The sequence below is a fragment of the Maylandia zebra genome, linkage group LG5, assembly GCF_041146795.1.
Source record: "Maylandia zebra isolate NMK-2024a linkage group LG5, Mzebra_GT3a, whole genome shotgun sequence".
In the NCBI taxonomy this organism is placed as follows: domain Eukaryota; kingdom Metazoa; phylum Chordata; class Actinopteri; order Cichliformes; family Cichlidae; genus Maylandia; species Maylandia zebra.
Window position 1 is genome coordinate 32,232,821 of NC_135171.1, and position 26,402 is coordinate 32,259,222.

Genomic DNA, 26,402 nt, shown 5'->3' on the forward strand with positions numbered 1-26,402 from the left:
TTTTCTTCTGTATGTATAGATAAGCATCGTTTTTGGATGTTTTTTTTTTCTGAATTAGTGTTCAAAGTAGTTTCTTAAGAAACAACAATTGGCAGATAATGTAGAGCAGTGTTTCCCAAACTTTTGAAGCCACAGCTCATATTTTACATTAGAAAATCACATGGCGCACCACCAAACAAAAATGTTACAAAGTGTATGTTGATAATTTTTCCGTTTACCGTTTTTGCTTTCTTTTGACCACTACACATGCTAGGGCCTTCATCTGGGTCGGAACTTTCTCCAGGACCCACGTCATATTGACTACTTTTTCTTTTCAAATATATTTATCTATTGTTATTACTCGCTGTGTTGTCTCACTTGCAGCATGACTATTATATAATTTCTACTTCGTCTTCTTCTGTTTTACTGGCAGCTGGCAACCCATTTAATGTAGTTGTACACGGTCACTTAGTAGTAATCAGGTGGAACCAGATAATCTTCCACGGCACACCTGATCATTTCTCACGGCACACCTATGTGGCGCGGCACAGTGGGTAGGAGACACTGGTGTAGAGCAGGGGTCTCAAACTCAAAGGAGCTGTGGGCCACTGCCGGCAATGTCATCTCATACGAGAGCCACTTTAGCCTTTAAGTACTACAAACAAACAAGAAAACACCCACAAATATTTCTGAAACTGCAAACGTGAACACATTTTTTTCCCTCACTTTTAACTAACTGAAGCTTTTAACTGAACAACCAAATAGATAAACTGGTACTCTCTTTCTGGCCAGACACGTGACATCGCAATTTTGTTTGTATTTAACAAAAAGAAATGCAGACATAAGTGTACACATTAGTGAAAACTGTTTTCTTTACAAATAACTCACTGAGCTACAACAGCCAATCCCTAACGTTTGTACTCTCTGCTCATATTGCCTTCATATTAAATAAGATTTTTCTTTTTAAAGAACTTATTTTAACATTGCACTCAACAACAAACAAATCTTCCCTAACAAAAAAAGTAACTTCAAGGGCCAAATTGCATTATATTTCTTCACGTCAATATACGTGAAGAAGTAGGGGTGATGTGGGCCACTAGTTTGAGACCCCTGGTGTAGAGGTTTGAGGTTGTGTTAGGCAATACGTTTCTCACAGGCAGTTATTCATCCAGGAATGAAGAACAAATGCTAGCCAATAGATCCCCCCCATGACCCCCCCAATAATCAGACCCAACCAATATACCCCCCCCCCCCCCAATAAAATTATGAATTATCCTGCATAAATAGGCTGTTGATTTTCTTTACTCACTCCAGGTATTACCAGCAAACTAGTTGCATGTTAAAGCATCTGGGAATTTACCCAGGTTTATTTATTTATTTAGACAGAGATCTTGACACCCCCCCCCCCCCCCAGTGTTCAGCACAAAGTTACGCCGATGATTAGTTTTCTCACTTCACTCAAAAATATCAGAGCAACTGTCATCTCTACATAAAGATTACGAGGTTCATCATCAGCGTTACTTAAACTGTTAAAAATGACATTATCTCCACTTTCTACCAAAGCTGCCATACTGATGTGATGTACCAACACATCCTACCTTCCCTGTTTGTGCAATTCCTTTGAATACACACAAACACATCTAGTCCTTTGCATTTAGGCTCACATGTCCTCTTTTAATTTGTTTTTGTTTTTTTTTGTTTTTTTTTTAAGAAAAGACTTATTAGAGGATGAAGATTGACTGTTGTGTGCACATAAAGAGATCTGATGAACTGACACAGTTCTTCTTGCTCTATTGTTAAAGTATTGAGGAGAAAGTTATGGAAATTTTAAGGAAACAAAAGGTGTTCCCAGATTAATGTGACACATAATGAGACACAAGGTAGTGATCCACCAGTAAAAGTGGTAAAGGGACAGACTGTGAGAAAGCACAGAAGAGTCCCGGTCAGATCCCCAGAGGGACAATACACGAGACCTTTGACCTTAATAGAAAGATTAAAATGAATATGATCACACTTAAGGAAAGCTATATTTGTCAAATCAGTGAGCTTGGTAGAAAATCTGGTGTAAATCAACGCTGCTAAACAAGAAAAATATTTACTTGCAAATTTAAGATGAGTTGAGTCATAATATGTCAGTTATGTAACAATGTAACATGCTAAACTCAATGTAGTGAGCATAGAAAGCTCTAAGGACAAAATTCAAGTTGATTTGCATCCTTAACCACTCCGGTGCCTGACTATTTTCCTGGGGGATTTGGCACACTTTCAAAAACAGCTGCCTCAACCTCCCCCTTCATGAAAACATATGACGTTCATCAGCATCCGACAGCATAAAGGTTTCATGATAATTAGATGTTCTAACTTCACCCAGTTGCAAAATGTAAACTGAAACGATGGATCCCAGAATGGTGGTGATGTCAATTTCTGCCTCTGTTAGAGCTCAGTAACCATTTAAAGACCTTTGTAGTGCACTGACATCATCATTTAACCCTACAACTGTTTACAACTTGCATAGTTCCCATTTCTGTATAGCTGTATATCTCAGATTTCTGTAAAGTTATTTATTTCATATTCTGTATAGTTTTTCATATTTATATCCTGTTCATATCCTGTACATAGCTTGTACTCACTACAGCCTGTACATACTTATAGTTATAGAATATTCACAACATACTTCATACCGTGTACATTATAACATACCATAATAGACCCATTTCTGTAATATACTCACATATCTATATTATTGCTAATATATATTGTAATATATCTATATCACTAAAGCACTTCTGGATGGATGCAAACTGCATTTCGTTGCCCTGTACCTGTGCATGTGCAATGACAATAAAGTTGAATTCTATTCTAATTCTATTCTATCATTCAATACTGTGGGAATCTGACAGCAACTTCCTGCTCACAAATTCATACAGAAAGTGTATCAAGATGATGAGTGTGTGCCCAGTCAAAGTCATTGATCTCAGCATCAAGGCAGTGTATTAGTATTCTCTACAAGGTCACAGTTTTCTATTATCTGCACACAGCTCTCTGAGTCTTTTACTCCATCTCCACTTCAGTCCACCACCGGTCACCTGAAATCAAACTATTGTCCCCTACTAATATGACCAGCGCACATGTGGGAGACCAGATTTCTTTCCTCTTATGTCCGGCACTCTACTTGGTCAAGACTGTGGGAAACTCCAGTCAGACCAAGGCCCACACATTCATATGGTGATGTGTGAGTATAAATAGGAGGGATGAAGGCAGCAGAGATCAGAGTCTCTCTACAGAGACCTCTACAGCACAGAGATCCAGCCATGGCAGCTACAGTCTCTCCAGTAATGACTAATTCTCAGGACCATGTGACTCTGAATCATAAGGTAAATTGGATATTATCAGAATGTCATTCATTATTCATTAAAGATGATGTTTAATAACACTAAACCTATGCACCAGAACTGTTTTATTAATGACTTTGTTCTTCTTCTTGCAGCTCAGAAAGCCTCTGGTGGAGAAGATCCACAGAAAGAGAATCAACAGCAGTATTGAACAACTCAAGTCTCTCCTGGGTTCTGAGCTCCTCAAACAGCAGCCAGACTCAAAACTGGAGAAGGCAGACATCCTGGCTTCCTGCAAAGACTGCAGCAGAAGTGTCAACCTGTGGACTCAGCAGCTGTTAAGGGCTACTCAAGATGTATTCAAGAGCTGGTGCATGTTCTGTTAAAACAGGAGGTGAAGACTCAGTCTGAACCACATCAACCAGCTGCACATTTCCTCTGAAGGAAACCTGAGTGAGGCGGACTTCTCTCCTCTGATTGTCACAGCCAAAGACAAGAGTCCAGTCTACAGCTCCCTCTGCTGGCCATGGTAGAAGCTCACAGACTGGAGTCACTACTAGATCAGCTATACTGATGATATTGACTGAATTCTATGAAATTTCAATGACTTAACATTTCCTGAAGAAACAGTGATATTGCTATCTTTCAAGTAAAGAGAGAAAACACAGATAAGCTGAAGGACCAAGGCTTGGTCAGCTGGTTGGTTAAATATTTGAAAAATAAATTCTTTTTTGGGGAGTTTGACGTTTAAATTTTAAACTAAGTGTACTTCACACTTCCTTGTCAAACATATTTCCCATGGAAGTAATTAAATCAAACATATCTTTTGTTTTAAGAAAGAACGTTTGACATTCTTGGTGTTCCAATCAAATCATAAGCTGACCAAACAAGCATATCCAGCTACTGCTCACTAGTATTTAAAGTAACACTGTACATTACATTGTGGTGATATGTGTTGAAACTATTGCTTATTGTTCTGACACTGATATGAGGATTTATGTCACAATGTTTTTGTCTTTTGTAAAGACAGTTGATCTTTCACTCTTCATGTCCTGCTGATGTTACCAAGTTACAGCTGCGATGCATCATCGCCATTATCTGTTTTCAACCGCAGCCTGAGTTTATGCTAAAAAATGTATAATTGAAATCAAATGATTTTGTGTGACATGTTATTTTTATTTTACAAATCATCCCGTATTTTTTTGTGTTCTTCTTTTGTATGGACAACATGTCATGAGTTGTCCATACAAACCTAAAGAACATCTATGCTGAAATAAAGAGTTTTGCTCCAAGTTTTCTCAAAAATGCAATAACAAATTAGGCAATCACCTGCACAGTTATTTAAGATCAAATCAAGGAAAAGGACACTTTCAAATTAATCTGAAAAAATCTTTAATCTGACAAAATCTTTTATCTGTGTTGCAGTTTATAAATGAAGGTAAGTGATTTACGCCAAATGTAAGTGATTTCATAATGTCTCTACTTAAGTGCAAAAACTAATGAGTGATTCATCACTTTGGTGCCGTTCTCCTTCCCAGGTGGAAAAATGGTAAAACTTTAAAGATAACTAGTGTCTCCTGATGTGTTGGTTATGAGACACACTTCTATTTTTCTTCTTGTGAAAGCACCAAAACGACAGAGTGTGGGAAAAAAGAGGAGCCTTGCTCACAGACCCCCAACAAATGCTGACCTAACCCTAAGGTTAAGAGGGTATACTCGAAAGCCTACTCTTTCAAGTTAGAACTCTTTTAATTATATATATATTATTGGCTAATATCAACCAAGTTATAAAGCTATGAAAAAATGAACCATGTATAACAGAGTGGTGTCCGGGTACATAATAAAGATAAAGATTTCAGTGTTATGTATCGTTATAAACAGGACAAAAAGGTGCAGGTTTTACAGACAACTACAGTATGATGCTGAAACTCCATAAAATACCAGTACCAAATACCAAAGGAGATTAGTTTACTGTAAATATCAGAAGATGATTCTAAAGAGTAAATATACAGTTCTTAATAGATTTATTAGACCACCACCAAGGTTTATGGTACAGCTGCCCTTAATGAACAGCATTGTCAATTACCAAAATATTTTTTCTTGCTTTGTTAATGGTTAACCCATTATTATGCAGAAGTGTTTTATTTGAAAAATTTTAATACTAAAATGTATTTTTTTTGTTATCCTTTAAATTATAAATTTACTGTTGAAAACAAAGCTGAAAAAACAGTAAAGCACAACATTATTTTTCACTTACTTGCATTATTGAACAAAAAAAAGTTTAGTGGTTGAATGTTGTGCTTGATTATTTTCTGACTTCTTAGACGGTGTATTCTCATTGCCAACGTGTAACATACTGAAGATTTGTCACATCCTGAGGTGTCTCATAGCTACGCGAAAGGTACCCTTCCGCATCCTTATGAGACGTAACATACCAACACGGTATGTTGCGTGTTGGAGTGAGAATAAACGTGCTGTCTCGGAGAAGTGTGATGACTGAAATTTGGGTGTAAAAAGGCAATTGGTGGATTTGTTACTGTTAGAACAATAAATAATTAAATTTTTAGTTTTGATGGATTTCTAAAATACTTGTGTTTTCTTGTTTTTTATGAGAGGTGGTCTAATAAATTTGTAAAGCAATGTATTTATTGTTAATCTCAGTGTATGTTGATGTTGATATTTCATTGATGTTGCATGAATCCTTTAGTAAACACTGTACTTCAAGAACTGGTAACGCACCTGAGTGTACAGTGGTATTGTGGATTTCTTTTGGAAGAAACCGGATTTCTTAACGGACACTATATTTGCTACTGATAAATTTCCCAAAGATAATCTTTTTTCAGTTTTATTCTTTCAGTAGGCAGAATGTGTGAAAACTTTGTTTAAATTGAGTTCGAAACCAACATAGACTATTGTCCAGTGGGATTTGGCGCACTTCAGAAGTAGCTGTCTCAATCCCTCACCCTCATTTGCAAAATGTTAAGGCTTGAAGAGATGATGATGTTCACTTTTCTACATTTTAAGAAATGACAAAAAAAATAATGATCCAGCTCATAGACAGAAGCAATCAGATCATTTCCCTCCAGATGGTTGGTGACGTCTGGCTCTGTCTCTGTTGGAGCACACGACCACCAAGGATCACAAAAGCTCCTTTGAAAGTCTTTTGTAGTGCACTGACCACATCCCTCAATACTAAGTGTGGGAACCTGGGAGAAACTTTCTGCTTACACCATCTACAAACCACAAGACAGAGGTCACACCTGCCCCATCTGGACATGCCTTTTTTCTAAATAGCTTCAAAAAGGTTTTAAACAAGCTATGAAAATTTTAAGTTCTACTTTTGCACCCACAGAGCATTGAGTTAGTGCTTTATCCGTATTAATTTCCTGAACAATACCCATAACAAACAGAATCACTGACAGATATATACTATGGGTTTGTAGGCTGTATTTGCATGTAGTGGTCAATTGATCTCAGCATCAGGCAGCAGATCTACTTTCTTTAACAACCACTTTCCCAGATTCACACAGAGCTTTCTGACTCTCTTACGCCATCTCTGCGTCAGCCCACCACCTGTTCTCTTGAGATGTAACTATTGTTCCCAACTACTGAGCAGCTGGCATTTCCTTTCTCTTATGTCAGGCACTCTGACTGGTCAAGACTGTGAGAAATTTGAGTAAGACCGAGACCCACACATTCATATGGAAATGCAGGACTATAAATATGTGGGATGAAGCCACCAGAGATCAGTCTCTCTACAGAGACCCTTGCCATGCTGCAGAGGCCCATGGCACCTACAGTCACTCCAGCAATGATTTGATATTCTCAGGATCAGATCTCAAGAATCACAAGGTAAATTGGAGACTCTCAGAATGCCAATTTATGAATTACTGCTTCATAATGATAGACCTATGCACATGAACTAATTTCTTAATGATTTTGTTCTTCTTGCAGATCAGAAAGCCTCTGGTGGAGAAATAATGCAGATAGCAGATCGACCGGTGACCTGAGCAACTCGTGTCTCTCCTGGATCCAGAGATCATTAAACAGCAGCCAGACTCCAAACTGGAGAAAGCAGACATCCTAGAGACGACATTATGGCTTGAACTTGAGAAGACTTCAGCAGAAGCACCAAGTTGTGGACTCAGCAGCTATTGATTAGAGCTACTTCGGATGTGTCCATCTGTACCTCCTGTTGCAGGAGGACTTGAAGATTCAGTCCCAGAAAAATTAGCTGAACTATACAAACACCTTGCAGACAGATGTTCTTTAAAGGAGAGAGGCTGACTTCTCTCCTCTGAGCTGCACAATCCTCACTACCTCCACTAAGGAGGACTAAGGACATGAGCTGGGTCAACACTGCCCTCTGGAGGTCATGGTAGACTCCTACAGACTGGAGTTGCAACTTCATGAGTTGACCATACTGGTCAAAGATTACTGGACTGAATTCCTGAAATTTGAATACCTTGTTATTCTGGATTAACAGAAGTGTTAATATCTCCACACACTGTGTGTGTTTTGTATTTTTAAAAAGATATTTCCTGAAGAAATGCAAGCAATAATATCTTTCTGGTTAAGAAGAAAAAGAAATGTCATGCATGTTGCATGAGTGAAGTCTGATTGCATTGGCAATTATTACTTTTATATTGTACTATATTGTACTTAAAAATCTGATAATGTTATAGTAACATTATTTTTTGATCACTTTGCTCAAAACCTCGAGTGTCCTTTTTTATGGACAAATTCTGATACTGAAACTGCGTTTACTCAAACAGATTTGTTGTAAGATCCAACAAATCACCTTTATATTAATGCTTTTTAAAAAGTTTTTTAAAAAAAATATTATTTTGTGTGATTATAGAAAAATGATCCGTTTTAGGATTAGTACATTTATCCTTTAACTGTAAAAGCTTTTTTGTGTAACAATATCACTGTTTTTAGTGACAATGTGATTGCTAACCATTAATAAGGTTTAATATCATTTGATCTGTTTAAAGGTCAGACTTACTCTATTTGTTTTGTTCATTAAAACCTTTTGTCCATTTGCTAAATAATGTTAAAGAACCCTGTACTGTGCACTGTTTTTGGTTCATAAAGACAGCTGTTCCTTCACACTCCCTGAGTACAGTGTAACTCGCAGACATGAGCTACAGATGTGATGTCTCATCACCTCCTCTTGTAGCTGTTATACTTCATGTGGCGCCGTGTGCCTTGTTAAATAAACAAACACTGCCAGCTGACAATTTTGCGTTCTCACATGAGTCTGTAGTTTTACTATATACAAATGACTTCCTTACAAATGACATCATTATCTATAATTACCATAAAGCTTTGAAGCCATTTAGCAAGGTTGTTTGATGAACAGTTTCAGTTCATACCTGAATAGATAAAGCCACCAAACCCATTGGAAAAACATTTAAAATGATGCAGCTGTCAGTTGTGGGTGTTATCAATCAAGAAGCGTTAACAGTTTACCCATTAGTGATGTCACACAATGTATTTAATGCGATGTATAATGAGGGACACTGCTATTGTTGTTACAGTCAAAGCAGTGAAAGGACAGAGTGGGAAACCAGGGAAACTCACTGACGAGCTCCAGTGGGACTCTAGACCTTTGCCCTGAAGAGATAGAATATGCATTTATAATCCCTCTTATTACTCAACATTTATCTGTTAGAGGATCACCAAAAAGTTTTGGTTGTTAATCTGTTACTGTGGAAAAGCAATGGATAGCTCAACTGTTTTAAAGTCTTAGTTTAACTGATTATTAATCTAATCTTGACTCTGTGATTATCTTAACTTCCATATATGAGTAAACTGTTGTAGATATAACCAAGTTATATCTACAACACATGTACCTACAAATATAGACACGTTGAAATAAAAGAAAAAACTAATCAGCTACGTGCATTTATTGTTTAAACGGGAAGTTTAATGTACTGCTGACTCCTTAAGTGTGAATTCATGTCTTGTACTGATTTGATATAATGTTTTGTCATCACTCTGCGATTCCAAACAGTGGAATAATTTTATATCATCCATGAACATTTTCAGCGTAACTTCTATATGGCTTAATGAAGAGCTAGCAGGTATTGTCACAACTAGGGACATTATCTTTTAGTGTCTGACTGACATGGTTAGCATGGTAATTAAAACTGAAGCGAAACAAGCAACTCGGCTCTGTAAAGTAACTGAAACTCAACCAAGCGGAAATAAAGGAGATTTAAAGAAACAAACTTAAAACTAATTAAAAATAAAGCTGGCCAGTGTGCTCAGGTTGACATGTTAGAATTCAAAAACTACCTGTGTGATATCTTTTAAATTTGATGGTTACTTGAAAGAATTTACAGTGAGTGATCAGTACTGTAATAATATAGCAAATGGTGATGATGAGGAATTATTAGATGGGTTAAACATAATCCTAACCTATAGATATACGAACTAAAAGGTTTAAAATGAAGGCTATGAAAACTAAAACGTTAAAATGAGTGAACATTTGTAATAATTTTCTGTACAGCTATAAAAATAAAAAAGATTTTGCTGTGAAAAGCATTCCAAAAATGTGTTATTGCGCTTTGAGAGTGCAACATTACATATCTATATCTATTATCTATATCTAAAAAAAGAATGGAAAAGAAATTCATTAAAGTAAGATGACTATGTGTGCCAGCTTCTTAGATGAAACGGCAAACTTTGATGAATGGAGAGATTGTGGGAAACCTCTGAGGCAAAGAGTCACACTTCGAGATAATTTGCATCCTAAACCGCACCAGCATGCGCCTATTGTCCAGAGGGGATTGGCACACTTCGGGAAACAGCTGCCGGAAAAACCCTTTTCATGCAAAGTCTGACCGTCGAGTTCACTAGATGTTAAAAAATAATATCACTCAAAAGTTAAAAAGTGGAACTAAGATTCTGTGATTTTGTTGAAAATAACTTCAGTTACTGTAGAGTATATTTTCAAATGTAATTAAATATTTGAGGCAACCAATCATGTTGTTTCCCTCCAGATGGTTGGTGACGTCGGCCTCTGTCTCCGTTAGAAACACGGCGAGCAACCATCACAAAAGCTCCTTTCAAAGACCTTTGTAGCGCACCGACCACATCATTCAATACTGAGTGTGGGAAAGTGAGAAATCTTCCTGCTCACACTAACTACAGACCACAAGACAGGGGACACACTTACTAGATATGGATATCTGACACCTGAGTCAGAGAAAAACTGCATACTTATCCAGACCTTTCCTGGTAGAGTTGTAGTTGATAATGGAAAAGTCTTCATCAGTTGGATCAGCTTCTTAGTACAAAGAACATGCAATTTCTGACTGAGGACACAGTGTCCCGAGCACAGTTTAGCTCACAGCAAATGTGAGAAGAGTGAAGACATCAGAAGCAGAGAAACAGTAGGAGTGAAATTGAATTTTTCACTGATACATGGTCTGTATATGCACTTGTACAGCTGTAACTGGTTGATAAGCGTGTGCCCAGTCAAAGTCACTGGCACCAGGCATCAGATCAATAGTCTCTACAGGGTCACCACTTTCCCAGATCCACACAGAGCTTTCTCAGTCTTTTATTCCATCTCCACTTCAGTCCACCACCTGTTCCCCTGGGATGTAACAATTGTGCCCTACTAATATGACCACAGAGCATCTGGCAGGCAAGATTTCTTTTCTCTTATGTCAGGCACTCTGATTGGTCAACACCGTGAGAAGCTCCAGTCAGACCAAGACCCACACATTCATATGGAGATGTGGGAGTATAAATAGGAGGGATGAAGGCAGCAGTGATCAGAGTCTCTCTACAGAGACCTCTACAGCACAGAGATCCAGCCATGGCAGCTACAGTCTCTCCAGTAATGACTAATTCTCAGGATCATGTGACTCTGAATCATAAGGTAAATTGGATATTATCAGAATGTCATCCATTATTCTTTAAAGATTGTGTTTGATAAAGCTAAACCTGTTCATCTGAATTATTTTATTAATGACTTTGTTCTTCTTCTTGTAGCTCAGAAAGCCTCTGGTGGAGAAGATCCACAGAGTGAATCAACAGCAGTACTGAACAGCTCAAGTCTCTCCTGGGTCCTGAGTTCCTCAAACAGCAGCCAGACTCCAAACTGGAGAAGCCAGACATCCTCGAGATGACCGTTTGCTACCTGAGAAGACTGCAGCAATAGTGTCATCCAGTGGACTCAGCAGCTGTTGATAAGAGCTATTCCAGGTGTGCCCAAGAGATGGTCAACTTCCTGCCAAAGGTGGACCTGAAGACTCAGTCCCAGAGAAACCTGCTGAACCACATCAAGCAGCTGCACACTTCCTCTGTTAAACCCCGAGTGAGGCTGACTTCTCTCCTCCGAGCTACACAGTCCAGACCAGCATCACCAAAGACAACACACTCACCAGCTCCCTCTGGAGGCCGTGGTAGAAACCTGCAGACTGGAGTCAAACTCATTAAGTGCAATGATCGTATTGGTCAGAAATTACAGGATTCTTCTTTCTTTTTTTAAAAAAAGACTTGTTCTTCTGTATGTACAGAAGGTTTTACTTTGTGTGTATTTGTTCTTGGTCACAGATGATATTTCCTGCGGAAATGACACCAACCATCTTTGTAATAGAGAGAGAAAACATTTTGTCATGCAATAGACAAGCTTAAAGACCATGTTGGTCAGTCTTTTTCTTCTGTGTTTACAGAAGGTTTTATTTTAAACTAAATGCATTGTATTTAAGTATATATGTTTTAATTACTCAGGATGGACTTGTGAAATTATTTTTATCCTTTTGTATAAGAGGGTATAGAAGCATGTCTAGACTGTAAAGCATGTGAACTTTATATATATATATGTATGTATATCGACTTTACTTTGTATTAAGTAATAATGTCAAATTGTGATCATTGTGATATGATGCGCTTTAGCGTTATTTTCTTCACGCTTGTTATAAAGTGTGGTTTATGCTCATTTTGGAGCACATTATATGAAGATTTGTGTTATAATGTTTAAGTCTTTTGTAAAGACGACTGATCCTAAACTCATTTTGGGTTCAGTGTCCTGCTGATAAAGCTGTTCTTGTGATGTATCATCACCTCTATCGTCCTCCAATAGGAGCTTTTATATATAAAACAGATAATACTGAGTTTAACTTAATAAACATTGAAATCAAAATATTTTTTCTGTTCCTGTGTCATTATGTGTATATATATATATATATATTTATTTATTTTGCAGTGAGTATGCATCATTCCTTTAAAAATCCCATACAGTATTTTATATAGCATAATATTGTAATATAATATTGTAATATGGTAATGTTATACAGTAGTATAAAGTATGATATTTGAAGAAGTTCTTATTAATGTATTACAATTGTAAATTATTTAGAGCTTTCAAAATATCAAAGTTATATAATACATGTCTCGCAGGAGCTCTGTGTATGTGATCAAGGTAAATTATCAAGTGACCACTTTGGAGCAGTTCTCAGTTCCAGAAGATAAAACTTGCAGTGAAAAGACAGAGTGTGGGAACTCAGAGAAAACTTACTCACTGTGTCTCAGGGGGGCAATACATGCCAACCTTTTTTCTGAGGAGACAAAGCAGGAAAGGTGATATGGTTGAATAAAAAGTGGAACCTGATCATACATAACAGACAGGTTTAAAATACTGAATAGCTAGTCATAGTACATGACAACACCAATAGAACAACACTGCAAAGGTCTTAGAACTATAGTGTTATAAGACTGCACGTTTTTTAAATCTCGGTGAGTGAGGGTGGATGCAAGTTAAAATATTTAAAAGGCACAAACACATACACACAAAAAATGAAATGAAAATACTGATCTCTGTGTTCCCAAAGTAAATTAAAAAAAAAATAGTAATCTAAACCATTTCAGCATTTGTGAACTGTTGTCTATTTAGCACACATCAGAAACAGATTCTAAGTCTCTCAGCCCTGTTTCTGAAACTGTAATGTTTAACAGCTTGATGACTTTGCACATCATTTTCTACCAATATTTTGCAGCCCCACCCCCAAAAACCAGAGCTTATTTCTTAATTTGTATTCTAATATCTGTAGGTAGCTAGTATATTTTCCTATTGTTATTTATATTAATATTTTTAAAGAGATGTATATAGTTTCTATCTATCTATCTATCTATCTATCTATCTATCTATCTATCTATCTATCTATATATCTATATATATATATATATATATATATATATATATATATATCCTATCCTATATCAAGGGCTCAGCGAAGAGCTCGAGAGGATGCGGTTGTGAAGGTAACAGTGGTCCCCGTGGTAATCGGAGCACTAGGTGCGGTGACTCCCAAGCTAGGCGAGTGGCTCCAGCAGATCCCGGGAACAACATCGGAGATCTCTGTCCAGAAGAGCGCAGTCCTGGGAACAGCTAAGATACTGCGCAGGACCCTTAAGTTCCCAGGCCTCTGATAGAGGACTCGAGCTTGAAGGAAAAACCGCCCGCAGGGGCGTGCTGGGTGTTTATATATGTATAATATATATATATATACATATATAAACACCCAGCACACACACACACACACACACACACACACACACACACACACACACGCACACACACACACACATACTTTAAATAACATTTATTCAGTTTCTGTACCATTAACACCAAGATAAATTTGTGTAAAAACGTAACATTTTCAACAAATATAACTTGAATAGGCAAGTGCATATTATTATGAGAAACAGCTGATGTGGTTTTGACTTTAGTTTGGGATTTTATCACATGGTTGAAAACACCAATCATGTTGTTTCCCTCCAGAAAGGTTGGTGACATCAGACTCTGTCTCTGTCTGAGCACACAACCACAAACCATGACAAAAGCTGTTTTCAAAGACCTTTGTGGTGCACTTACCACCTCATTCAACACTGAGTGTGGGAATGTGGAGCAACTGTCTGCTCACACCAACTACAATCCACAAGACAGATGGTACATCTGTTACAGCTGGATAGGATGACTTCATAAAAAAATATTAGCATTTTCCTTTTAACCAATTTGATTGTTAAATGCAATATTGCACGTTTTTGAAATGATACAAACTTTGTATATGATCTCAGTTTCCATATAGTTTTCACCATACACATCTTGAATGAGTGTTTTGATTTACTGTGTAGCCTATGGTTTAACACGTCTGGTGGAACAATGAGAATATTCCTGATTAAAAACATTTATGACAGACTGAGTTGTCACTTTTTTTTGTTTGCAATGGGTCATAAGTTAAGTTAAACTCCACAAGGAAGTTTCCTTTGTGTAGTTATTTAGGTGGGAAAATGTGGCCAGTTTGATCTGCTGGAATTTGAAAACTTTTAAATGAAGCATTCAGACAAAACTGTATTGATCCACCAGAAAAAGCAGTAAAAAGATAGAAAATAGAGGGAAAATAGACAAGACTCACTCTCAGAGACCCAGTGGGAAAAACTTTAACGAAGTAAGGGTGGGAAACCTCAGACAGAGATGGTCACAGTACAAGTTGATTTGCATCCTAACCATGCACGAGTGCCGGACTATTGTCCAGAGGAATTTGGCACACTTCAGGAAACAGCTGTGTCGACCGCCTCATTTATAATCTGCAGCAGGTGTTTGTGATAAAATTGGAATTAAGTGAATTTAACCAAACTGCAAACTGAAAAACAGAAAACCAAGTTTTGTATTATCAGAGAATCTAAATGTATTTGCATTATATATTCAAATTTTAGCATATCTGGAGGAAACCAATCATGTTGTTTCCCTCCAGATGGTTGTTGACGTCAGGCTCTGTCTCTGTTGGAGCACACGACCACCGACCATCACAAAAGCTCCTTTCAAAGACCTTTGTAGTGCACTGACCACATCATTCAGCACTGAGTGTGGGAAAGTGAGAGCAGGTATCTGCTCACACCAACCACAAACTGAAAAGCAAAAAACACACCTGCTACATCTGGATATCAGAAAAAATGAGAAAAATCCATACTATATGTTATAATGAAACAGTACTGTTCATTATTATGAATGATATTGTTTTCTAGTGTCCTTCATCACTTGGGAAATGAATTTGGTCACTTTGCCACATGAGTTGAACTTCATGTCAGAAGGAAAAGATCAGATCTGACATTAAATGATTTTTCCATAGAAAAACACACAGACCATCTGATGTCTGATTGAGTTTGTGTGAGAACCAAAAATGTTACTTTCAGGATAATCAATGACACTAAGTGGGTGTCAGGTGAGACATGAGAAGTATCTTAATCAGAGAAACAGTTTGATTTGAAAAGCGTGTGCCGAGTCAAAGTCACTGATCTCAGCATCAGGCAGCAGATGTATCCTCTACAGGGTCACCACTTTCTCAGATTCACACAGAGCTTTCGGAGTCTTTTACGCTGACACACACACCCACCCAAAAGTGCTCCATCTGTTCCCTTGGAATGTATCAATTGTCCCCTACTAATATGACCACTGAGCATGTGGCAGGCAAGATTTCTTTTCTCTAATGGACAGCTCTCTGATTGGTCAAAACTGTGAGAAACTCCAGTCAGACCAAGACCCACACATTCATATGGAGATGTGGGAGTATAAATAGGAGGGATGAAGGCAGCAGTGATCAGAGTCTCTCTACAGAGACCTCTACAGCACAGAGATCCAGCCATGGCAGCTACAGTCTCTCCAGTAATGACTAATTCTCAGGATCATGTGACTCTGAATCATAAGGTAAATTGGATATTATCAGAATGTCATCCATTATTCTTTAAAGATTGTGTTTGATAACACTAAAAATATGCACCAAAACTGTTTTATTAATGACTTTGTTCTTCTTCTTGCAGCTCAGAAAGCCTCTGGTGGAGAAGATCTGCAGAGAGAGAATCATATTGAACAGCTCAAGTCTCTTCTGGGTCATGAGCCCCTCAAACAGCAGCCAAACTCCAAACTGGAGAAGGCAGACATCCTGGAGATGACTGTTTGCTTCTTGAGAAGACTGCAGCAGCAGCGTCAAACCGTAGAATCAGTTCTTGAACAGGGCTATTCCAGGTGTGTCCAAGAGATGGTCAACTTCCTGTCAAAGGTGGAGGTGAAGACTCAGTCCCAGAAAAACCTGCTGAACCACATCAACCAGCTGCACACTTCCTCTGTTAAACCCTGAGTGAGGCTGACTTCTCTCCTCTGAGCTACACAGTCCAGACCAGCATCACCAAAGACAACACACTCACCAGCTCCCTCTGGAGGCCGTGGTGGAAACCTGCAGACTGGAATCACTACTAAATAATCTACACTGATCATATTGGTCAACGATTGCAGGGAAAGAAAATTCAAAGACTTGTTCTTCTGTATGTACAGAAGGTTTTTCTTTGTTTTGTTCTTCATGCAAGATGATATTTCCTGAGCAAATGACACCAACAACATCTTTCAAGTCAAGAGAGAAAGCCTCTTGTCATACCACAGAGATGTTTGGAGACCACGTTGGTCAAAGATTTAAGGAACTTTTTCTTCTGTATGTACAGAAGGTGTTTGTAAAACCAGGCATAATTCACATGTTCATGTAACAAATATTTCCTATGGAAAGAATGAAACAAGCTCCTCTTTCATGTTAAGAAAGAACATTTGACATTCTTGTTCCAATTTGCATTTACTGCTGATATTTACTAGCAGTGTATGTAAAAATGTGCATCACATTGTGGTGACTTATGTTGAAATGAAGTTTATTACTTCTTGAATTTTATCATGTTGATAACACACGATTGCTCAAATGTTGCTGAGATGTTTCTTCTAAACTAATTTTAATCTTTGTGATTATTCTGCATTGTTCTGTGTCAGAGCCAGATTTATTTTTGTCCTTTGTTTAAGAGGATTATATACCTGACACTGTAAAGTCAGTGGATTTGGTTCATCTACTCATATCACTTTGTGATTGTTTTAATGTGATTTGTTGTAGAATCCCTTTGTTCTTTGTCTTTGTTATAAAGTGCAGTTTGTGCTTATTCCAAAGTGTATTTTATGAAAATGTGACATGCAGATTCATGTCATAATGTTTGTGTCTTTTGTAAAGATGATTGGTCCCCCACTCATTTTGAGTGCAGTGTTTTGGTGATGTTACCAAGTTATTGTTGTGATGCATCATCATTTATCTTACTCTCATATATAAACTTGACGCTCTGTTTATCTTAATAAACAACCACTGAAAGGACATCAAAGTGTTTCTGTTATCATTTCATTCTATGTTACGCATATATGTCTTGTAGTGATAGTGGATCACTCATCTAGGCATCCTATACATTTATTGGGCCAATATCACTATATATTGTAAAAACAGCAAAGCTCACACCAGGACTATGGTGTAGTAGGGTGACAGGTGAGGGCTTCATGATCATATCTGGAGCCTTATTCTAATCCAAATGTCACAGAAATTAAAATGACAATAATATTCAAATCAAATTAAAATATCTGATGAGTTATAACTCATATGGGACTTTTTGTATATGCAATAGCTTGATTGAAATAGTCCGATAAGTAATGATATGTGTGTCATGTTTTCCTTAAGCAGTCACCATTTTTGGAGCAGTCGTTACTTGGAGGCTAAAACTTTCATGATAACTATTGTCTCTTCACATGATGGGTAAGGGGACACACTCCTATTGTTGTTCCAGTGACACTGTGAAAGGACAGAGTGTGGGAAACCAGAAGAAACTCACTCACAGAGCCCCAGCGGGACAACAGATGCTGACCTCTGTCCTGAGGAGAAACATGTCGAAAGGTAGTATGATGGAATGAAAACTGATGATGGAAAACAACAACACATTTGTATGGGATTAGTTACTTTTAACATACCATGAAATAAAATAACATGAAAATATTTGCTGATCTCCAAAGTTTTGTAGCACTTAAGAAATAATGTAGTTGTAATTTAATGGACGAATTTATGAGATTACAATATCTATAAACATTTTTATGATCATAACTTTAAAGTGTTTGTGATTTTTTTTTACCCCCAAACTGTGACCTGCTGTTTTAATCTATAATACATATATTTACCAGAATTCACACAGATCCATACATATTGTACATGTAGATAAAATTACATCTTGAGGAGCCTTTTTCTTCTCCAGGACCAAAGAGAAGGAGGGTCACAGTTCAAGTTGATTTGCATTCTTCACCACACGGGTTTCTGACTATTGTCCAGAGGGATTTGGCACACTTCAGGAAACAGCTGCCTTGACCTTCTCCTGCATTTCAGAACATGAGATTTGGAGCTTGTGAAAACATGAAAGTTTCATGATGGGCAATTTTCAAACTTTGTCCAACTGTAAACTGAAATAGTGGATCATGGATTGTATATTATTACAGAAAACAAAAATATTCAGCTTTTGAAATTTGAGTAAATTTTGAGTCAACCAATCATGTTGTTTCCCTCCAGATGGTTGTTGACGTCAGGCTCTGTCTCTGTTGGAAGACACGACCACCGACCATCACAAAAGCTCCTTTCAAAGACCTTTGTAGTGCACTGACCACATCATTCAGCACTGAGTGTGGGAAAGTGAGGACAACTATCTGCTCACACCAACCACAAACTGAAAAGCAAAAAACACACCTGCTACATCTGGACATCAGAAAAAAAAAAGATAAATCCATTCTATATGTTATAATGAAACAATATTTTTTGTTATTATCACTGCTATTATTTTGTAGTTTCCTCGCAGAACTATCTCAGTGATTTTTTTATTTAATCTTTAAACATTCTCTACAACACTTCAGAAATTTGGTAACTTTGCCACATGAGTTGAACTTCATGTCAGAAGGAAAAGATCAGATCTGACATTAAATGATTTTTCCATAGAAAAACACAGAGACCATCTGATGTCTGATTGAGTTTGTGTGAGAACCAAAAATGTTACTTTCAGGATAATCAATGACACTAAGTGGGTGTCAGGTGAGACATGAGAAGTATCTTAATCAGAGAAACAGTTTGATTTGAAAAGCGTGTGCCGAGTCAAAGTCACTGATCTCAGCATCAGGCAGCAGATGTATCCTCTACAGGGTCACCACTTTCTCAGATTCACACAGAGCTTTTCTTTTACACTGACACACCCACCCAAAAGTGCTCCACTCGTTCCCCTGGGATGTATCAATGTGGTGGGCAAGATTTCTTTTCTCTAATTGACAGCTCTGTGATTGGTCAAAACTGTGAGAAACTCCAGTCAGACCAAGACCCACACATTCATATGGAGATGTGGGAGTATAAATAGGAGGGATGAAGGCAGCAGTGATCAGAGTCTCTCTACAGAGACCACTACAGCACAGAGATCCAGCCATGGCAGCTACAGTCTCTCCAGTAATGACTAATTCTCAGGACCATGTGATGTGATCATCTCTCTTTGAATCATGAGGTAAATTGGAGATCAGATCAGAATGTCATTCATTATTCATGAAAGATTTTGTTTGATAACAATAAAACTATGCACCAGAACTGTTTTATTAATGACTTTGTTCTTCTTCTTGCAGCTCAGAAAGCCTCTGGTGGAGAAGATCTGCAGAGAGAGAATCAACAGCAGTATTGAACAGCTCAAGTCTCTTCTGGGTCCTGAGCCCCTCAAACAGCACCCAGACTCCAAACTGGAGAAGCCAGACGTCCTGGAGATGACCGTTTGCTACCTGAGAAGACTGCAGCAGCAGCGTCAAACCACAGAATCAGGAGTTCTTGAACAGAGCTATTCCAGGTGTGCCCAAGAGACGGTCAACTTCCTGTCAAAGGTGGAGGTGAAGACTCAGTCCCAGAGAAACCTGCTGAACCACATCAAGCAGCTGCACACTTCCTCTGTTAAACCCTGAGTGAGGCTGACTTCTCTCCTCTGAGCTACACAGTCCAGACCAGCATCACCAAAGACAACACACTCACCAGCTCCCTCTGGAGGCCGTGGTAGAAACCTACAGTCTTCAGTCAGCCTTACTAACTTCAATGATCATATTGGTCAAAGAATTCAGAGCCGCATTCTTCTGTAATTCAGAGATTTTTAAGATTTTTCCTCTTGTTCATACAGAACAATTTACTTTTTTTGGTTTTTAGTGGAAGATTTTTTTTTTCCTGAGGAAATCAAAGAAACAAAGTATTTGGTTTTTTGAAACAACATATCTTGTCATGCACATTGCATGAATGAAATCTGATTGCATCTGAAATTATTAATATTACCTACTCTTCAGGTACTGATGATGTTATATTAACATTTGTTATCTTTAGTTTGTTATTGACCCAAACAATAACTTTTGACTAAAGACAGAAAGCATCATGTCAACATGAAAACTTTCTTCTGTATGTACAGATGTTTTCATAACCTGTTATTCTGCTTTTTCATGTAAAAAAAAAAGAACTAGAAAAAATAATCCCTATGGGAATGACACAATGTCAGATTATTTTTCATTTTTAGAATCATTGGTGTATCAATTAAATGCATTTAAGTTGATAAATACACTGTATAGACAGTGGATTGACTTATTTGGATCACTTTGTGATTGTTTTAAGATAATGCCTTTTCGAGCATGTTTTATGAAAGTCTGATATGAAGATTCACATCATACTGTTGGTGTCTTTTGTAAAGATGACTGATCCTCCACTCATTTTGAGTACGGTACCAGGCTGTTGTGATGTATCATCACCTCTATCTACCTCCCGTTGGAGCCTTTATAAAATGTTAATACTGAGTGTGTCTTAATAAAGAAATATTGTGATCATACAAGGTTTTGTTCATTTGTCAATCCATAATTCAATCAAAAAGTGGAAATTCACAACTGGAAGAGGACTTCATTTAAATATAAAAATTCAAATTTAAATGTTTTTTTTTCTTGAACTTCAAATATCAACAAATTATTGGCCACCACTTTGGAGCAGTCCCCAGGCCATGGGAGGGCCAAAACTTCAACGATAACTATTGTCTTTTAATGTTATGGGTAAGGAGACACGCTTCCATTGTTCTTCCTGTGAAAGCAGTGAAAGGACGCAGTGTGGGAAACCAGAAGAGACTCACTCACAGAGCCCCAGTGGGGACAATGAATGTTGATCTTTGTCCTCGGTAGACAGAGAGTGAAATGGAATATGGTGGCATAATGCTGAAAACCGATCACGTTAAACATACAGGTGTTAAGATACTTAACATGCAAATATTTATTCTTATTAATAAGCGTCCAAAATGAATGTACATAAAATATGTCACTAACATCCTTTCAGCGGTGGATTGTTGGCACACTTTAGAACCAAATTAGGCTGTGAGTCCTTAACTATCGATCACTAGTTGGTTATGTGCAATCCAAAATTTCTCCATTAAGTGTAATAGTTAGGTGCAGATTGTTTTAGTTATAAACAACTGATTTGGTTTTGACAGTAATTTGGGATTTTTATCAGGCCTGGTCATGCCAACCAATCATGTACTTTCCCTCCAGATGGTTAGTGACGTCACGCAGTTTCAGTCAAAGCACAGCCAAACCTTTATATAATGTCTTTTCAGGGTCCTTTTGTCGTGCACTGACCACATGATTCAATACTGAGTGTGGGAAACTGAGAGCAGCTATAACCAGAGACAGAGGACACACATGTGACATGGACAAGATGACTTTGTCCAGCACAAAAACTGTGTATTTTTCCTACTAGCAATTTTCAGCACTTACAGTCAATTCAAAGAGAGAGAAAAAGTTTAAAAATAACATACAGAGAAGTCCAATTCCAAAAAACATTTCATGATCACATAGTATTCTCATAGTTTGGCAGAATATATACGGTGTGAACTTGTCGCTACAAAGTCATGAATTGGTGCTCATAACTTTGTAAACATCTACCTTGCTTTATGTGAAACACAATCTGTTTGTGTCTTTTATAAAGACAGCTGTTTCTCTGTTCAGTACAGTGAGTAGACATGTTTTTTTTTGTTGACGTTTAACATAAATATTTTTAAAAAAAACATGCCAATTTATATAAATGTAATTCATCTTTAAACCAGGCTATCAGTTTTCAAGAAATTTAACAGACAATCAAACTACACATGTTTTATTTAACTAAATTATCAAAGTCTGGAGCAATATAATCGAAACTCATTTAATGAAGCTGAATTATTCGTTTTGTGTCACTGTATTTAATTGAACAACATTAAGCCATCAAACCAATTCATGTTTTTGTGCATTCGTGCATGTTTTCATTTTTTTTTTTAATGTAACTTTAAACACATCCCTTTGACGTCAGACAATGTATCTAATGTGTTGTATAATGAGGCACACTTCTATTGTTCTTCCAGTGAAAGCAGTGAAAGGGAATTGTGTGGGAAACCAGGCAAAACTCACTCACATAGCTGCTGTGGGACAATAGATCCAGACCTTTGCCCTGACAGATTAACAAGGAATCAGGAGTCTAAACCCTCCTCAAATTACAAAATCGCACGGGCCATCATACTTTTTCTTTTTCTAACTAAGAGAATAACAGCTGAAGTCCAAGTTACAGTATATTGCTTATGATATCTGGCTTTCCAAAAGGAAACAATTCCTTTATCATTACAAACAATAGTTTAAATAAACAATGCTTGATCAAACTCAAAATGTGTTATAGATGTATATCATGGGGTTCAAGAAATGCATTCAAGGCTTAATGGGCAATTATTTGCTGAGAAGCCCATCCACTGTGTAGCACCTGCACGTGTGCAGTCCATTAATGAAAGTCTATTTGTAGGCAGGCACCTGCTAATTTTGGAGGACTGTGGCAAAAGCACCAGCAGCTTTTTATTACTGCAAAGGGATTTGGCACACTTCAGCAATCCCCATGAACATCTCATCACAGTGATTGCAACCTGAAAATATGATGTGAAACTACTCTGATTATGGCAGATTTTCACCACAATTTCAAATTTTACTACCACTCAGAGCCAGCCAATGGGATCCTTTCCTCCAGATGGTTGGTGATGCAATGCTTTCTTTCTACTGCAACACACAGGCAGCATCTGCCACTAAAGTCTCTTTGTGGCTCACTGACAACAGCACAGGGAGTGAGTGTGGGAAACCCAGATCAACGTGTTACTCTCATTGACTAAAAGGCACATGTCACTGACACAAGAGCAACAGCACAATTATTGCCTTGAGTACTTGAGTAATGCAATAAACTACAGCAAACCAATCAGAAAACTAAAACAGCCCACAATACCAATCTGATAAACTGTCAACATGTTAGTAAACATAACTTGTTATCCTGCATAAAAATTAAGCATTTCATTAAAACTGAATGATGTTCAGTTGACTATTTATTTAAAAAAAGATGCATTAAAGGTTTGGGTTTAGAAATTATCAAACAAATTGAGACCAAAAAATCGAAGTAAGTTTTACTTTATATGTGGTTCATTAATTAGATCGTTAATAGATCATTAAGCTGGGATGAGGAGTCATATTAGTTTTCTTTACAGGGTTTCTATTTTCTGAGATTCAATTTGAGTTCTGAGAGTACTTCTCTCCCAGAGTCCATCACCTGTTCCCCTGATCTCTAGCCACTGTTTCCTGGGCAATAACAGGAGCACGATTGGCTCAGACTGGGAAAACTCAAGCAGGGAAAGACCCAAACATTCATATAGAGATGGTGAAGTATAAATGGGAGGGATATCAGGTTCTGTCCACTGAGACCTTTACAGCACAGAGATCCACCTACATCCCTACTGCAATGATCGCTTATCAGGAGAAAGTGATCCCAACTCATTAGGTAAATCACAAATTGACGCAATTGTCAAAAACTTGTAATAAATTAGATACATTTTTACTAAAACAAAATTCTTGAATTTTTTAAAAATGTATTTTCTACTTTCTGCAGCTGGGAAAGCCTCTTGTGGAGAAGTTGTGCAAAGACAGAATTAAGTCCTGCGTTGAGCAGCTGAAGTTTATCCTGGATCCAGAGCTCCTCAAACAGCAGCCAGACTCCAAACTGGAGAAAGCAGAAATCCTGGAGATGACTGTTTGCTTCCTGACAAAGCTACAGCAGAGCAAATAGCAGAGCTGATAGCAGAGAAGCCTGCTGACCCACTGCTGAACCAGCTGCTCTGGTGCTCTGACAAGAACCTGACAGAGGCTGACTTTCTCCTCTGAGCTCCACCAGCATCACCAAAAACTAATGTTCAAACAACAGCGCCCTCTGGCGGTCAATGATAAAAGCAGCGAATAGTCAACAACCAGAATAAACTTGTCTGCAGAGCCCTTCTGGACCATCAGATACAGACCTTTGCCCTGAAAGAACAGAGCTTAAACGTCTGTTATTTTACAACAATCAGTTTAACATCAAGCCTTTGATTAAAACTGTTACTCTAGTTTTTTATATATCACACCACTATTTTGTTCAGTAAACTGTTTCATTTGCAGAGTTTGAGATAGATCTTTATTTTTGGGGTCAAACTAACTAAAATAATTTAGCAATACATTACAGTAATTTAAAAATTCAGTTACAACATTTTTTTAATGGCACAGCTGTAGTGGACCCGTTGTTGTTAAATTTGTTTTAACTACAAAGGTTCACGAGCTCATAGTAAGCACAGCGGGTTAGAGTAAAGTTGAAGTGAGGTTAAGCATTACAAGATGAAGCTGTATCCTGTTACATTTAAGACTATGTGAGGTTTAAGTTAAGGGGAAACAACTTCAGTTTCTAAATAATCTAATTCCACCCACAGGCTGCAGCTGTACATATTTTTTTTCAGCTGCTGCAAAATCTGACCTTCTTGTTTTTCATGTAAACTCTGAGTGACAAAAGTTGAAGGCCATCCAATACTGTTAATATTTTTGCTTAAGTTATTTATGTCAATTATGACAGGGCATGACATTCAGTTTTATTTTTACATAGGTAAATATTTTTAAAGATGATTCTATGGGAGAATTTTCAACCTGCAACAGGGCACAAGAGTTATTTTTTATTATTATTATTATTATTATTATTATTATTATTATTATTATTATTATTTATTTATTTATGGTTAAGTGAATACTCTGGAGAAAAGAGTAGGACACATTCACCCCACCAGTTGTGAATTATCCACCAGAAGCACTGGACACACTTCATGAAACTGCCACCACCATCCCCCACCCCCAGGACCCTAAGAGGTGAGATTTTGATGTAGTTGATGGTCAGTAATCAGTAATCATGATTAGCATTAGAGGTATAAAATGTGTAGCTGATTGCAAACTGAAAATAATACTTTCCAAATTGTGGTACCCTAATTTGATTACTTTAAGAATGTTTTTTTTATTATAAATTTTAATTGTAACATCTGTCCAAGGCAGCCAATGGGATTCTTTCCCTCCAGGTGGTTGGTGATGTAACCTCATGTTTCTATAACAACCCACAGCATCTGCAACAGAAGTTCTTTTGTGGTTCATTGACAATAACACGGGTGTGGGAAACTGAAATTAAATTGCTACTCATGCTCACTATATGGCACGTGTCAAAAGACATGACTGCATCTGGTCGGCTACATGATTATTTTCTAGAGACATTATGATTTAATTAATTGGTACAACACCAAAATATATTCTTGCATTTGTAAAATATATATATAAAACAAAATTTGTAACTCTTTATACAATAGTATAAAAGAAATTATCAGTTAAAATCAAATTGATGTTTACAGTTTCCCTTAATATTAATCTCATTATAAACAACACATGCGAAATAAACCATTAATCCCATTATTTTATTTTTACCCATAATTTTTACATTAAAACATGAATGTTTTTCCCTGACATGTGATGGGATAATCAGCGTGTGCTCGGTCAAAACCATTGATCCCAGTATCAGGCAGCAGATCTCCTTTCCCTACAGGGTCACCACTTTCCCATAATCACACAGAGATCTGTTACACTCCCTTCGTTTACCCACAGTCTTCCACCTGTTCCCCTGAGACCTCACTATTATCCCCCAGGCATTAACGGCAGCATGCTGCTGGCTCCACATGGCTTATTGTCTCGCAGAGCACTCTGATTGGCTCAGACTGTGGGAAACCTCAACCAGACTAAGACCCACACATTCATATGGAGATGCTGGAGTATAAATGGGAGGGATGAAACCAGTAGAGATCAGATTCTCTCTA

At 37.5% G+C, this 26,402-nt stretch overlaps 1 protein-coding gene and 3 pseudogenes across 3 annotated transcripts; all 4 read left to right on the forward strand.

The window, feature by feature from the left end:
• The first annotated feature begins 3,290 nt into the window (after positions 1 to 3,290).
• Positions 3,291 to 3,844, forward strand: LOC101487732 (transcription factor HES-5-like; annotated as a pseudogene).
• A 3,254-nt stretch (positions 3,845 to 7,098) lies between these two features.
• Positions 7,099 to 8,727, forward strand: LOC143418658 (uncharacterized). Its single transcript, XM_076884228.1, is given in 5 exon segments — positions 7,099 to 7,150; positions 7,153 to 7,163; positions 7,266 to 7,415; positions 7,417 to 7,635; positions 7,637 to 8,727. Coding segments are annotated over 5 exon segments (489 nt in total). The 3' UTR covers positions 7,694 to 8,727.
• A 2,411-nt stretch (positions 8,728 to 11,138) lies between these two features.
• On the forward strand, positions 11,139 to 12,476 carry LOC105940441 (transcription factor HES-5-like; annotated as a pseudogene). The gene is made up of 2 exons (XR_013098682.1): positions 11,139 to 11,208; positions 11,322 to 12,476. The product of XR_013098682.1 is annotated as a transcription factor HES-5-like (transcript).
• A 3,489-nt stretch (positions 12,477 to 15,965) lies between these two features.
• LOC101480359 (transcription factor HES-5-like) lies at positions 15,966 to 17,501 on the forward strand (annotated as a pseudogene). Its single transcript, XR_013098780.1, has 2 exons — positions 15,966 to 16,035; positions 16,149 to 17,501. The product of XR_013098780.1 is annotated as a transcription factor HES-5-like (transcript).
• The last annotated feature ends 8,901 nt before the right edge of the window (positions 17,502 to 26,402 follow it).